We start from the raw sequence: 15,464 nt of genomic DNA on the forward strand, positions 1-15,464 counted from the left end.
CTACATTAACAGCTTAACTTTAAAAAAAAGGGGGGTGGTGGTGATTTAAGTCATTCATTACTAAGTTAATTATGCAGAGGACACTGCAATGCCGTCATTTTCATCTCAACTGGATGGGTCTATTGGCCAATTTACAACAAGTCATCATCTTCTTCTACTGAGGGGACAGAACCAAAGCTCTGGGGTCTACAAGTATTTCACTTAAATTTGACTTCTTAAATATTTTCCAAGTGTTTTTTGGTATTGTTATTTAAAAAGCTAACTCGAAGGCAGGCATGGTTGCCTATCAATGTAATCCTAGCTCTTAGGAGGCAGAGACCTCCTCGAAGCATTATAAATTAAAACAAACAAATCCTGGTTGGAGGACTACCTGCCTATTACCATATGTGTAAATTAGTTTAAAAATCCCAAGATTAAGGAGTCAAGTTAACTTCTGCAATCACTGTTGAATGCAATCAAGGAAAGGGCATTCTAGCATTGCAAGGTGTTTAGTTGAAAAGAAGATAGCAGACGCCTTTTCTAAGTTTAATAAATCTGCATTTTGTTAACAATTTCTAACACTGCACAAATGTGTGTTTCAAATGTTTTATGACTGTGTTTACAACCACAGTATATAAATATTTAGTATCCATTATTTGTAATCAGTGTAACCTCTGGCAGTCTGGAGGTTGACAGCCACCTCCCCCCCAGCTCTTGTCTGCCAGTCACCGTGAGGAATGTATTCCTGTGAGGCCTTTGGGGAAGTGATCAAATAATGAGAGACCCACCCTCACAGATAGAATTAACATCCTTATAAAATAAATAAAAAGGAGCGGCTTTCTCTTTTCACCGTCTGAAATCAGAGAAAGCATAGCCCGTAAGAAAAAGATCCTCACTAAACACCAGATCTTACAACTGGCCATGGACCTCCAGGCCTCCAGCTCCAAAAGATAACTTTGTATGACTTCTAAATTCTGTGAGGTTTTGTTATAGCATGGGTACAGACTGACACTGAAGTTGGTATCAAGAGTGGGATGTTTAAAAAAAAAAAAAAGAAGAAGAGTGGGATGTTTAAAAAAAAAAAGAGTGGGATGTTTCTCTACAACATTTAAAAAAAAATGTGAAAGCCAATTTGGAATTGGGTAGTGGTAGGGTGAATATGCCCCTGTGTCTTGGGGAAAAGTGTCTGCACAGCCATGAAGGGACCTTGGCCACTCAGCAGGAGAGGGATCCACAGAGACCATGTCCTTGTTCTCAGAGATCGCCCTAGTGACTGCTCAGAATGTGGCTGGATATAGATGACAGGAAAGGCCCTGTTTGCTACAAAATGGCGACGCCACTGACTGAATGTCACTTGCTAGCATTCTGGAGACACCAGAGCTTGCAGATAATGAGACAGGCTGGTTGACAAAAAGAGAGCGGGGTCCATCCCACCCCATTCTATTCCATTTGAAAACATGCCACGGTCGGCTATGGAATCAGATCTCTGTTTGGGGCTACAGTCAGGATGTTCCAGCTGTAGCTGTGTGAGTTGAACACGTTTCCTTCTGGGTACTTACCTGCTTTGTATGGCGAGGACTGCGGAAGATAAAACACACAGAGCGCTAAGCGCCATGACTGCAAAACGGAAATCCCAAGCCAGCATTATATGAGTCTTTCGTTGTCCTCTGTACCATGTCTCTGTTTCATCCTTTATATCATATGGCTATGGGAAATGTTATTACCTAAGAAAAAGCTTTCTTTCCTTAAATGTTTACTTATGTGCATGTGTGTGTACCTGAGTGTATATCTGTGTGCCGCATATGTATGGTATCCATGGAAGCCAGAGGAGGATGCTGGATCCCCTGGAACTGGAATTATAATTGGTTGTGAGCCACTATGTGGGTGCTGGAAACCAAACCCAGGGCCTCTGAAAGAGCAGCCAATGCTCTTAACCATTGAGCACCCTCTCCAGCCCCTCCCACGCCCCAAGATTTCAATCCCATTATTTTTGTTCTGTCTTGTTTGATATGAGGTCTCATGTGGTCCACGCTGGCTTCAAACTAGCTACGTAGCTAAGGACAACCTTAATTATTGGACACCCCCCCTCCCCAGTTTCCACCTCCCAAGGGCTGGGATAACAAACACACCAGCACTGGATTCCTCTTCCCCGTGGAGCGAATACTGAAAGAGTGAAGAAGACATTCAAAAAGATGGCATGCTTCCGGCTTGTTGTACCATGACCAAGAGAAATAACTAAAGTGTGAGTGAAAAAAAGCTCCTGAACTGAAACCATTAGGGAAAAATACAAGTTTTCAGTAGCATAAGTAAAAGAAGAATTGACCCCAATTAAATTAAATGATGAGATATACATTCCGAAAATACATTCAGAATTCATGGCAGCAGGGAATGGTGGCACACATCTTTAATCCCAGCCCTCGGGAGGCAGAGGCAGAGGCAGGTGGATCTCTGTGAGTTGGAGGCCAGCCTGATCTACCGAGTGAGTCCAGGACATCCAGGGCTACACAGATAAACCCTGATTCAAAAACAAACAAACAAAAAACAAAAAGAAAGAAAGTAACTGCATGGTAAAAATTTTTTAAAATGAATTTTGTCTTCAGGATAATGATCCTCCTTATCTTTGTTCTGTTGTTATTTTTGCCTCTTTTTTTCTCCTCCATTTTAGCATTCACTTATAACTAGCAGTTGCCAGATGAAATGGTAAATTATACAAATGCAAAACTATGTCTTTCCTTCCAATAGCTACCATAGAAGCAGCTTAGCCCTTCGTGACAGGCCCAGCATCCCTTCAATATGCTGGAGGTCAAAGGTCTAACTCCTGTTCACATGTGTTCTCTGCATGACTCTCTTGCATCCTTTGCTGAGGAAAAAAAAAAAGACAACCAAAGAATTAGATTCTTAATCTCCAAGATTCTAGTTTAAATTAATGAGAGTTTGTGAGCCAAATATTGAGTCAAACAAAACAAAACAAACAAACAAACAAACAAAAATTCCTAGGGCCAAAATGGTTAAGAAATTAAAGATATCAATGTCCTCCATTTTATACTTTTAGTTAAACATTTTGAGAAATACTTTCCCCTAACCAGGAGTGCAATGATGAGGAGATGTTTGTATTATGAATTCAAATATTAATTTTAGAATAAGTCCATTTTTAAAATGTGTTAGAACTAATAAAATTGCCCCAGAATTATCGGCTTAGTGTGCAGTAATTAAAGAGAAAATGAGCATGTAAAACTCTATGGAATAAAAACATGATATATAGCATCCATAAGGATTAACAACTTGCAAGAGAATAACTAATTTCTTTAAAGAGTTTCAGTTTATTAGAAAATGGAAGTGTGAAACAACTTAGATTCATTTCATATCGACCCATTTTAGGGGGGAAAAAGCAAATTGGTTATTAGGAAGTCAAATGAGAGCTGGGAGAAATAATCTATCTTAATTGATCATTAATTAATGTCTACTGGTTTTTCTTGCTAGATATTTGTAATAAATTATTAACATGGAGAAGCCAAGTGCTTGACATAAGTTATCTTTACAATACATGAAAGCCATCTTGTTACCATTGTGGAGTGAATAACTTTATTCACACAAGCATAAATATCATGCCCATAACAACAGATTCAGACATGCTACCTCATTTTTTAAACAAATTACTCTGGTATCAGACATTGTATGTTGTACAATGCAACCTTTTGATATTAATCTTGTCGGCTTGAAGTCTGCAGTATAGCCATAAGGAGAAATAGCGGCTCTGAAAATCACTTAGTTCAACATGTAGGATTTCACAAAGTTTATAGGAGAATGGAATTGGGGGCTGGGAAGGTAGGAGTTGAAAGGCTTTTTTATTATACTTTACATCTGAAAAATTAGAGACTTGCGATTGAGCAGATGAAAGGCTGTCTGGTTATTCTCCTAACAATGCCCCCTTTTCTACTCAAAGCTGAAGATGAATTCAGCAGTGCTGAGACTGACTGCTTTGGAAGAAACAGATGTGACTATTGTTCAAGATCTATCGTAAAAGTGAATGCTCTGCTTGGGTTCTGAAAATTGTTGCCCCTGTCAGGAAGGGAAAAAAAAATAATATTGTGTCAGCGGCCGAGTGAATACATTTGTCCTATGATGAGCGATCCTATGCTATACCCTAGCCATATACAGCATCTCCTGTGAATATCCTGACCACTGGGCTCCAGCTGACCAAAGAGTGCCGTATAAACCGACGGATATGAAAGGCAGAAAGACTATTAATACAGCAGATTGAATACAAGACGCATCTTTTTTCCCCCTCACTCTTTCCTTCTCATTTAACTGTCTGACCTCTAACAACGGATGGAAAGAGAAAGTACAGTAGGAGTCTTCCATACATTGCCGTTTTAGCTAAGAGAACACAGGACAATGGTCCTCAGGAGGTGATGCTGTGTGAGTCACTACTGACCAATTCAGTACTTGTCAGTTGATGCTGACATCCAGGGGCCACATCAGCACATGTCCTGAAATGTCACATCAGTACTTCTAACAGATAACAAAGCCACCAATGTATCACATTTTATAAAGATCTTTAGGACAAAATGTGTCCCAGTGGCTTACTAAGAGTACTTAGTAAGTGTGCTTTAGTTCAACATTTTGAAGCCAGGTGGATGGTTACCATACAGAGTATTTCAAAATATGTACAACTACATGGAAGAGGCATGCCTTAGTGGCCGGAGAGATAGTTCGGTAGGTAAAGGTGCCCTCCTCCAAGCCTTAGGATGCGCTGTGGATCTCCAGGACCTATGTGATGGAAGGAAATAACCGTTTCACACATGTTGTTTTCTGACCTCCGCATGCCCTTTGTGGGCCACACAGACAGAGGCATATGCACACATGTGCACACACACACTAAGTGTGTGTGTGGGGGAACCACTTTCAAAAATTGTCTTGAGCTAAGAACCCTCTTAAACAAAGACCAGCCAAGCTCACATCAACAAAGATACTGGCCTTTGGAGAACAAAGCCCCGCAGTGAGGAACTTTCTCAATCCCTTTCTTATAACACACATTTTACTATTTGCTTTATAAAAGCATGCGTTGGCTGAGCACTTTCAAATGTGAGGCAAGGGTACAATTATCATGCATTTCCACGTTAAGAAGAAGCCCTTAAAGATTGCTGGGGGTTGGGGAAGCTTAGCCAGTTTCCACAACAGCCAGTGGAACTCCAGTGCTGAGCTATTGTTGGACGTGAAGCAATAAAAAGCACTGTTCTCCAGCTTGCAGAAACATCCCTTTCACGGGGCCAGAACCGGGACCACAGGTGACGAAAAGTTCCATATTGATATTAGATGCTGTTTTCATCTTGGGTTATTTATTTCAACTGGAGATGTCCTTTTCATGTATATTTTAGAAACAAACGGTCGCCTTTCTGTATGTGACCAAGAGAGAGCTTGAGTAAACGGAACCATCATGCTTGGGGCGGAGTAAACCGGTAAGAAGGAATTCGGAAAGAGCAGCCTAAAGGCAAGTGTTCATCACGTATTAGAACATCACTTCCACGGCGAACTGGGGCATAAGTGCAGAGAGAAGTTTATTTAGAGCTCAGACTGTAGCTGGAGGAGGAGATAAAGCCAAGCCTTTCCCACTTTCAGCGTGTGCCGTTCCCCCGACTCGCACCCCCACCCCACCCCACCCCGTGTGGTGGTGAATGAGCGCGTGGATCTAGCTCTCTGAGTACTGAAGAAGCAAGAACCATGTTTGCAGTTCTAAAGAATCGGGTTCCGTTGAGGCAGTGATTCTGAAAGTTGGGCTTTCTTCTGAATTCCGTTGACCATCAGGACAATAGGAGTTGACAAGACTAGCCACTGGGTACATCTGTCTCAATGACCCGCTTTGAAAGAGAGATTTGTTTTGGTGGGAGGGACTTTGTAACCTGAAATTTTCTCTTTTTTTGTCTTTCTGTTTAAAACTACATTAATTATTCCATTATAGCGTTGTTTAATATGTAAACTGTACTGCTATTCAAAAATAAAGTGCAACTTTTAAAAAATGTAAAAGTAAATATCGGCTCTACATTTAAGTTTGTTTCTCTTACCTATGTAAGTTGAAAGGAAATTACTTACCAACTAATTTGAATGCAAAGGGCCAGTGAAGTTCATAAACAGCTCAAAAAAAAATAATTTGAATCTTTTACACCTCTGAATTAGAAAGGATGGAGATGGGTAATCCATTCCAGGTGTTTAAAGAAGAGCAGGCGCACGGGGTCTGGCATGTAATTATTCATCATATACTGTTGTCTTTATAGCGGTACCCACCAATACAGCACTTCCTGGCATCGCCATGGGGCCCTGCCTGACCTGTTCAGACATTCACATCACAGCAAATGGAAAGCAAAAACCAACAACGTTCCCTCGTACTGACAGCTGAACTGATGGCTTTATAGAATTTGTAACCCGATGCAGAGCTGGTTAACCAGCCTCCCAAATTCTGAGAGCAGGCTAAGCAGCCTCCCAAATTCTGAGAGCAGCCTAACCAGCCTCCCAAACTCTTATAAAAAAGTCATGGCATGAGCCAGGTGTGGTGGCGCACGTCTTTAATCCCAGAACTCATGGAGGCCAAAGCAGGTGGATCATTGTGAGTTCGATGATCTCCCAGCCTGGTCTACAAAGGGAGTCCAGGATAGCCAAGGCTACACAGAGAAACCCTGTCTCAAAAAACAAAACACCAAAGCCAACCAACCAACCAACCAAACAAACAACCAAACAAAAAAGCATGGTATGGCTTTATGTTTGCCAGAAAATGCCAGGAAAGGCACATTCCAAGACTTTTCTTTGCTCTTCTTAACGGAGTGGTCTCACTGGCCCAGGGGCTTAAAGAGGTACACGGAGCTTGAAATGTGGTTTAGCAAGATTTTAGACTTGGTGGTAGGTGAGCCAGCTCAGTGTTCACTTTGCTGTCACAAAACATTAAAAGCCAGTCTTTTCAACACTGAAATAAACCCTTGTTTTCTAAAAATCTTCTTTGGTTTTATTTATTTATTTATTTATTTTACTGGACAAACTGTTAACTTACAATAGAATTCCAAAAGCTTTTTTGGCATCTTTGAAGCCCCCGGGCTGGGAGAGAGGGCGTGTGTGGTCATTGAGATGTTTTGGATGGCAGCATCTCCACTCCCTGCTGAATTTTCCAAGCCCTTCATTCCTCAGTTATCTCAATTAGACCCTGAGTTCCTGCAGCTTCTCTAGTGTTTTCTTCTTGAGGCTGGCATTACGAAAGTACACCAACTCTCCGGGCAAGTAGTGGCACGTGCTTTGCATTTCTCAAACACCTTCCCCTAGACAGGACACCCAAAGCAAGTCCTGGTTGGGGGGGCGGGGCAGACAGGAAAACTTTTAATTCTACATTATAGGCTAGTAAATTGGGGTTCCGAGATGTGAAGCGAAGCATCAAATGGGTATTAGGTGGCCGGGCTGACGCTACACTGAAATCCTTCCTCTCCTGATTGATGCTTCTGACTGTTGGTTTCAACTGTGAAGCTGACAGGAGGTAAGAGTCACCTGAGAAGGGAGTCTGAGTGTTGTCTAGATCAGGACACCCTGTGGGCATATCTGGGGGTGGGGTGGGGTTGTCTTGGTTACTTTACTGACGTGGAAGGGCTCTGCCTAAAAGTGTCAGACTCCATTCCCTAGTTTGGGGGTCCTGAAATTATTTAAGAGTAGAAGCAAGCTAAGCAGTAAGCATTTGTCATGTTGCGTCTCTTTGCTCTTCCCCAGGGATGCGATGCGATTATCTATCTGCCTTGACTCCTTTATGATAATCCCCTCTATCCAGGAAATGTGAGTTAAAATGAACCCTTTCTCCCATAAGTTGCTTTTTCCCCCAAGGCATTTGATCACAGAAGCAGAAACGAAACCAGGGCAGGACTTGCATCCCTTGGCATAAGGCAGGTGACTCTGCTGCATCGAAAGTCCTCAGACCTACAAGCGCAAAGCAAAGGATGTGCTTTGTGGTACAAGCCCCACAAGATGACTCTTAAGTTCTAATTATGAAACCCAGGTCATCACACCACTCACATTCTGGAAACTTGCCTGCCACTGGGACAAAGACAAAGACAACTGCAAGCAGTAGCTAATGCACCCCCTCCCCCTACCCCACCCCCACATCCCCTCCCCCACCCCACCCCACTTCCCCACATCCCCCACCCCCCGCCTTGCTCTTAAAGCTTTTTTCTCAGCCTCTTCTGCCCACAGATCATCAGCTAAAATCTCACAGAACATCTGCCTTTAAACAGGCAACCCTTTGGGGAAGCAGAACAAACTGGAATTATTTTTAAATGTTGCTAATTATATGACAGGCACAGAATACTCACTCCGTTCTACCTCCTATGGGTTACAGGCATTTGCGAATTGCAGGAGCAAACTCAGTTCCATGGAAGGAGAACCCGATGCTCACATTCAGGATCTTGAGTGACACGCCTTAGCTCCTACATCAGGAGGACCTGTGTGCTTCCTGTCTGGAAGTGTTCTGGGCACAAAACCCATGAACTAAAACAAGAAAAGCCATCTGCCCCTGAGCCCAGCATTCATGAGTTCAGTACTCAGTGGGGTCTCCACCGGGAGAGGAGTTTTCCTTGAGCTGACCTGGGAGGGGACTCCCCAGCCCATTATTTTTTCATAATCCTTGTTTCTACCATCCGAAAAATGCTACTTTTTCTGTTTTGCTCAAAATAGATCTTTGCTACCGTGTGTGTGTGTGTGTGTGTGTGTGTGTGTGTGTGTGTGTGTGTGTGTGAGTGATGGGGACATGCATGCTTCAGCAGAGGTCAGAGAACACCCTATGGGTATCAGCTCTCTGTTTCCATCATATAGGTCCCTGGGGCCAAACTCAGACCATTGAATGTGAGGACAAGTCCCCTAACCCCTCAAGCCATTTCATTGGCTCTCCAGTTGGTATCTGTTTTTGCTCCTTCCACAACTGAGGAGTTGAGTCAAAAATCTTACATAATAGAGCAAAGGGCCAAAAATAGCCAAGGCGCTCCCAAGGAGGAAAAGCTGGTGTGTGTCTATAAGGAGACTGTTTCTAGACCTAAATGAGGGAGAGAGGAATTTATCATTTGCCTGATTCACTGTAGCAACGTGGCTTAAGAAACTGTTACCCAGATGTGGTGATTAAGGTGTCCTGGAAACTAGATGCTGGTGGGAGCAGGGCGGAAGAAGGGTGCCTTCTGTCACCCACAAATGCATCCAGCTGTAGTGGGAAGCTATGATGCATTGAAATCAGTATTCGTCCCCCCAAATTATGCAAATATTAATAAAGGATTTTTTAATCCCTTTTATCCTTACTAACTTTTTAGATATCAACCATGTATGAACACACGCTTACATAGTAACAAAGGACACAATTCCTGGTACAGTGACAATAATTCCTGTTACAGCTGTTAGCTGTGTTTGTATTAAGCATAGTTAATGAAAGAGGTGATACCATCATTCATTTAAAAATAAAAAGTTTATCTCTAGGTTGAATATTTTTACATGCTCCTTTCTTTCTAAAATATACCCTTTACCCCACCCCCAAAATGTATGCCAGTGTAAAATACTTTATGCATGAGGTTTTTAGTTGTTTGCCTTGATGTATTTCTTTGCAACATATTCATGCAAATTGAAATCTTACACACTTCCCTATCTTACTGAACGGATAAATCCCTTCTCTTCTGATTATCTAGGTCTCAGTGAGTAAATATTACTTAAGCTAGAATGCAGCAGGGCGCCTCTTCCACTCCACACCTGCGGCTCATTTTTATAAACATGAGCATTAAGCTCCCGGCTCATTGCTTATAGCAACATCAACATCAGTGACCTCAATTGTCCCTTCAGTTCTAGATGTCTTTTTATAGCTTGGGGCAATGCAAGTGGGGTCTTCCTTTTGCTGAATGGAAAAAGGTGATTGGGGAAATCCGAGATTAACAGAAGGCCCAGGAAGTAGAAAGTCACTTTCAGGACAGGAAATACAAGCTGAGGAACTTGCTAATGAGCCCCTCACAACTGCTTAGGTCATCATATACATTGAGGGAAGAACGCCGATCTGAGGCATACTACCAATTTCTCTCACTGACTCCAGAGCTCTGTGAAGAGCACCCTGGTTACAATGTCTCTTGATTTCCTCAGGAGAGTGTGTAAAGGCGGGTCACGTTAGCAGTAACAGCTTCAGTATGCCTTAACTGCCCCCATCCTCCCGCCCCCCCCCCATGGGCAACTCACTCTCTTGTGAACTCCCCTGGACAGCCACTTCCCAGAATTCCCAAGCTGTGATCCACACAGCCAGCTGTTCGGCAGCAAGCATTGTAGCGTGGTGCCCGGGCTTTCATAATCAAAATGAAGTATTAGAAAAGGATTAAATGTCAAGTTTTGGCAGCCCTGAAACTGCATCGTCATTTTGCCAAGTAATATGCAAATCCCATTTATTATCTCCAAATTTCATGTGGATATTTCATGAGGCAGGGTAGGGGAGTAGGGAAATTATGGGGATGTAAGAAGGGAGGGGAGTTCTTGATTTCCAGGGTATGTGCTGCCTCCCGCCAGCAAAGAGGCAGGAATTCTCCACAATCAAGGTCTGCCATGATAACTGCTAATAAAAATAATAGATGCAATATAGAAATAATAGTCCTTCTACATACAGACATTAGATGTCAAAGAAACAATGGTCCAGGCTTAAGGCTTGAATGTGTATGACCTTGGATAGAAGTGCATTCATTTCTTTCCCCAAATGGCCTTCAGATCTCAGACAAAACTCTTAACTTTGCATACTGTTCGGGCATCTTACCCTCCTGCATCCTGTGGGTGAGATTTCCACCTTATCAACTGTGATTCTGCTACAGTGGTTCCCAACTGTGGGTTATGACTTCTTTTGGGGGTTGAAGAACACTTGCACTGCGGTTGCCTAAGACCATGGAAAAACAGATGTTTACGTTACATTTCACAACAGTAGCAAAATTACAGTTATAAAGTAACAACAAAAATAATTTGTGGTTGGGGGTCACCACAGCCGGGGGAGCTGTATTGGAGGGACACAGCACTGGGAAGGCTGAGAACTACTGTTCTACCAGGTGTCCCTCGGGAGCCTTTCAGTAATCTCACTTAGGCTCTTAACAGCCCCTTGAAGATGGTGACTGTAAGGGTCTAGTGAGATGCTTCAGCAGATAAAGGCTCTTTCCTTGCAAGTCGAAGGCTTGAGTTTGGTCCCTGGTACCCACCTAAAGGTAGAGAATATCAACTCCATCCACACAGTAACCAACCATTATCTAACTGGAATAAAGGCCCACCCTTGAGATGGATCCTGTGCCTGACACTGCTCTCAGGTGGCCAAGAATCTGAGACTAGAAAGGCCAGGGACCTAGGAGAAAACCAAACACTACTGTTCTGCTAAACGAACCTAGCAATAAGATGACTCCTAATGACGTTCTGCTATACTCATTGATCAGCGTCTGGTTGTCATCATCAGAGAAGATTCCTCCTGCAGCAGATGGACATAGGTACAGAGACCCAGAACAGGACAGTGTGTAGAGAGTGAGAGAGCTTAGACTGCTCAGTCCTAAGTGAGATGTCTCCATCAGATCCCTCCCCTCGGGGTTCAGGGAACTTTACAAAAAAAGGAGATAGAGAGATTGTAAGAGCCAGAGGGTGTGGTTGATTCCAAGGAAAGAAGGCCACCCAGACAGAACAGGGCTGACGCACGTGAAAACTCACAGAGACCATCACGTAACTAGCTACGAGCCTTTGAGGACACTTCAGACACACGTCATCACAAACATTTCTCCTCTGTGTTAAGTGTAAACTTTTACCACGTGGGTTCCAATGAACAATATGGCTTCAACTCTCTTGCGACTGAAACTCAAAAAAAAAAAAAAATCTTATCCAACATAGTCTTCTGAAATTAGCTTCCTTCATTTAGTGAAGTACCAACATACTCATATATAACACAGGGTTATGGTATATTCCTTTTTAAAGATGTATGTGTTCTGGGTAGAGAGTGCTATAATTTATTCATACTCCTGAAATGAACACTTGGGTTATTTTGGTATTTTTTTTCCTATTACAAGCACAATGTTGCCAGTACAGATTTGCAAGTATTTTTTTGTAAAAGGAAAGAATATATACCTCACAGTGGAATTTATATATGGACACACATATGTCTGTACATACATATATTTTCAACCTTATATTTCCACTTTCCTCCCAAAATGATTAAGCACATTTACATCTTCTCTGCCAATGTTTCGTATCGATCAGATTTCCACCTTCCAAACCTTAGCATTATTAGATTAATATTGATCAACTTAGTAACCATAAAAGCTCAACCCTCTCATCCTTCATCTGCAATTTACAGACTTACAATAACCCTGAACAATATTTATATTTTATTTACTTATGGATTTAATGTTATTCTCGATGTCTGCCACACAGTTTGACTGTTTTCCAGATGGAGTTTTATGACGGTATTGATTTTCAGCACTGGGGATCAAACCCAAGTCTTGCGTTTGTTGGGTACTTTGCCACTGAGTTAATATCTCCAGCCCCTTCCTATTTTATTTTGACTGGCCAGGGCTGAATTATCCCAGTGCCTTCAACCTTTTAACCCTTCCTCAGCCTTCAGAACAACTCAGATGATAGGTGTGTACCAGCATCCCTCCCCCACCCCTATATGCACCAATTCTCATGTTGACAGGGGTAGGTGATGTAGCTTGAGTATTTTTTAATATATATATGTATATATTGAATATATATGTATATATATTGAATATGTGTATGTGTACATATATACATATACACACACACATATTTGTGTGTGTGTGTGTGTGTGTGTGTGTGTGTGTGTGTATATTTCCCCAGCCTGCTGCTCTTAGAGTTCTTTGCTTGATTTTAGCTACTGGCATGTTCTTCCTTTGTTAGTGATGTGTGTGGGATGAGAAGGTTACAGGGCACTTCGGAAAGCCTTCTCTCACCTGACTCTCTCTCTCTCTCAACTTTAGAAAGAGAAGCTAGCTGTTAGTGTTCTTGTTTTACAGGTAAGGAAACTGAGCGGCCTTCCTGGCGTTGTAGGGCTGAGTCCTCAGACTCAGCATCCCGTATCCTTTGTAAGATTATATGATGCTTCAGCTGTTTGTAGATTATGGCTTATTCATTTAATAAACACTGTCTTTGCTTGGCCTCTTTGCCTGTTTGTCTTTCTGGATCTCTGTTTCTGTCTCTCTCTCTTCCTCCCTCCCTCCCTCCCTCCCTCCCTCCCTTCCTCCCTTTCCCTCATCTCTTCTCCTCTCTTCCTCTTCCAGTTCCCTCTTTCTTCGCCCTCCTTTCTCCTTTCCTTCTCTTTTACATATATAATACAAAGCATAACCCTCTATGGAGTTCATTTTAATCTCATCATCTACAAAGAAAGCCCCAAGATAATTTCCTTTAAATAAAAAAAAATGTTTGTTTGTTTATTACTTATTTCTTTGTTGTAAGGGCAGGGTGGGCATTTGTATGCAACAACATGTGTGTGGGCAGAGGACGGCATATGGGAGTCAGTTTTGTCCTTCTACAATGCAGGTTCCGGGCTAGGACTCAGGTTTCCAGGCTTAGCAGCAGCAAGTTCCTTTACCTATTAAACTAGCTCACTGAAACTTGAAGATAATTTTCAGATAAGATTTTTTTTGGAGAATCTTCAGTGAAGTAAAAATATATTAAAAGCTGTCTATTCTGCCATAAGCTATGTTTTAAAAAATATATATATATTAAAAGCTGTCTATTCTGCCATAAGCTATGTTTAAAAAAAACAAACAAACAAACAATGGGTCTAGGTGCAGGAGGGCATGTCTTGACTCCCAGCACTTGAAAGGCATAGGTAGGGTGATCTCTGAGTCCCAGGCCAGTGACAACTAAGAAGAAGAATGTGGGAAAAGACACTTTTAACACTCATTGTCTTATTTGGTTGCTTTGTTTCTACTGGTTTCTTTTAAAATTATGAATTAACCTCTATTTGTTGTAGCTAATATAAATAACGTCTGCATTATAATTAATACTGAAATGATCCCATTACTCAGCCTCCAGCTGAGCTAAACCTGAGCAGGTGGGGGGACGCCTAACATATTCCAGAAGAGCCTGAGGAGAGTTGAAAAATACCCCAACTTAGCTCTGAAATAGTAACAAAATAGTATTTATTATTTTCCTCTAGTAAATTTTTAAATTACTACAATTACTTCTTGTGAACTCTTTTAACCCACTTTGTTTTATTTTTGACAGTGTCTCTTGGAGCCCACAGGAACTTCAACTCACTTTGTAGCCAACGGTAACCTGGAACTTTTGTTTGTCTTGCTCCCTCTTCTGGAGTGCTAGGATTATAGGCAGGTACCACCACGCCCAGGTGATGCCCTGCTGGGGAAGGAAATCAGGACCTTGCGCAGGCTAGGCAAGCATCCTGCCAATTGGGGCACATCCTCAGCTACTGGCTCTTTAACCTTCTGGTGTTTTGCTGGCTGGTTCTATTTTTGTATGCATTACAGACATCAAAGAGAACTACGTTTGATGAAACTAGCAGTAACAAGAAAGGACCTGGGGATAAATAAGGAAACAGAAATCCTATTCGGAGTTACTTTAATCACCAGCTTGTCAGCAAGCACTTACTTAAGCACTTCCGGGACACATCCCTCGATGACTAAGAAAGAGAGAGATAGGCCCACGTCGTTTCTTCTCCAAAGAGGAAGGTCTTTAGCAGCAACTATCTATAGTCTACAGGTAAGGGCTAACCATGGCCTTTCCTGGATTCCTTCCTAGGATTATTACACCTGCGACACTCATTGATCCGTATTTCCACGTCAGTGCCCGATTTGCAATTGGCCATGCTTTTTGATTTTCTCAAGGTGCTGCCCTTGGCGCATATTTCGGTCTGAGTCTGAGAGCTGCCTGAGTGACATGGTAAACTCTGTGTGTGTGAAGATGAGCTCTCTGTTTATTTCTTCTGTGAGTCAGGTAGTATGCCTGGCTCCTGAAGCTCACGTTGGTAGGGGATAATGGATAATTGGGCCACAAAGTGGTAGCATAGAGTTGTGCGCTAAGGCAAAGGGTGCCTAATGACAGTGGAATTCAGACCTGTGTTTGGAGGGAACTGGGCGAGTTGGCTGTTGGTAATTTTGAGTTTCACATACTTCGCAAGTGTGGGTCATTACAGGCTGCTAATATAAGAAGAAAGTTACTCCTAACTGTGAAGCTTCTAGAATCACCTAGTCCAGAGGCACACAGACACACACACACAGAGACACACACACACAAACACACACAACCACTCCAGTGCAACCCACCCAGGCGTGTTCTTAGTTCAGGCCCCGCCCACCACAGACCACGCCCATCCCGAAGGCCCCTCCCACAGCACTCACAGACCCCGCCCGCGCTTAAGGCCGGCAGCTGCCGAGGGTCTCCTCAGTGCCCTCCCGTCTCCCTACGGCGTCTGCGGCAGCCGGAGCGCTCCAGTGCGCGTGCGCGGCGTC

The 15,464-nt window shown here is 42.6% G+C and overlaps 1 protein-coding gene and 1 long non-coding RNA gene across 6 annotated transcripts in view; one reads left to right on the top strand and one right to left on the bottom strand.

The window, feature by feature from the left end:
* RTKN2 (rhotekin 2) overlaps window positions 1–15,464 on the top strand; it is a 153,164-nt gene that overhangs the window by 24,893 nt on the left and 112,807 nt on the right. For 2 of the 4 annotated variants that reach the window (XM_084753342.1, XM_084753338.1), the window contains exon 1: window positions 14,400–14,715. The exons of 1 other annotated variant lie outside the window; for it this stretch is intronic. In XM_084753342.1, coding sequence (XP_084609468.1) covers window positions 14,473–14,715 — 243 coding nt within the window. In that variant the 5' untranslated portion in view covers window positions 14,400–14,472. Of the gene's footprint in view, window positions 1–14,398; window positions 14,716–15,464 lie in introns of those variants that run through there. One more of the 4 variants, XM_084753339.1, reaches the window with a different exon arrangement.
* On the bottom strand, window positions 10,422–15,463 carry LOC311581245. Of its 2 annotated transcripts, none has more exons than XR_014773707.1 (4): window positions 15,354–15,463; window positions 11,375–11,580; window positions 10,766–10,882; window positions 10,422–10,567 (listed from the first exon to the last, which is right to left on the bottom strand). It is a non-coding gene; the product is annotated as an uncharacterized lncRNA (long non-coding RNA). The 2 variants fall into 2 exon arrangements; XR_014773708.1 differs by having other exon boundaries at window positions 10,423–10,570; window positions 15,354–15,462.

This window comes from Acomys minous, assembly GCF_964271855.1.
Source record: "Acomys minous genome assembly, chromosome: 13".
In the NCBI taxonomy this organism is placed as follows: Eukaryota; Metazoa; Chordata; class Mammalia; order Rodentia; family Muridae; genus Acomys; species Acomys minous.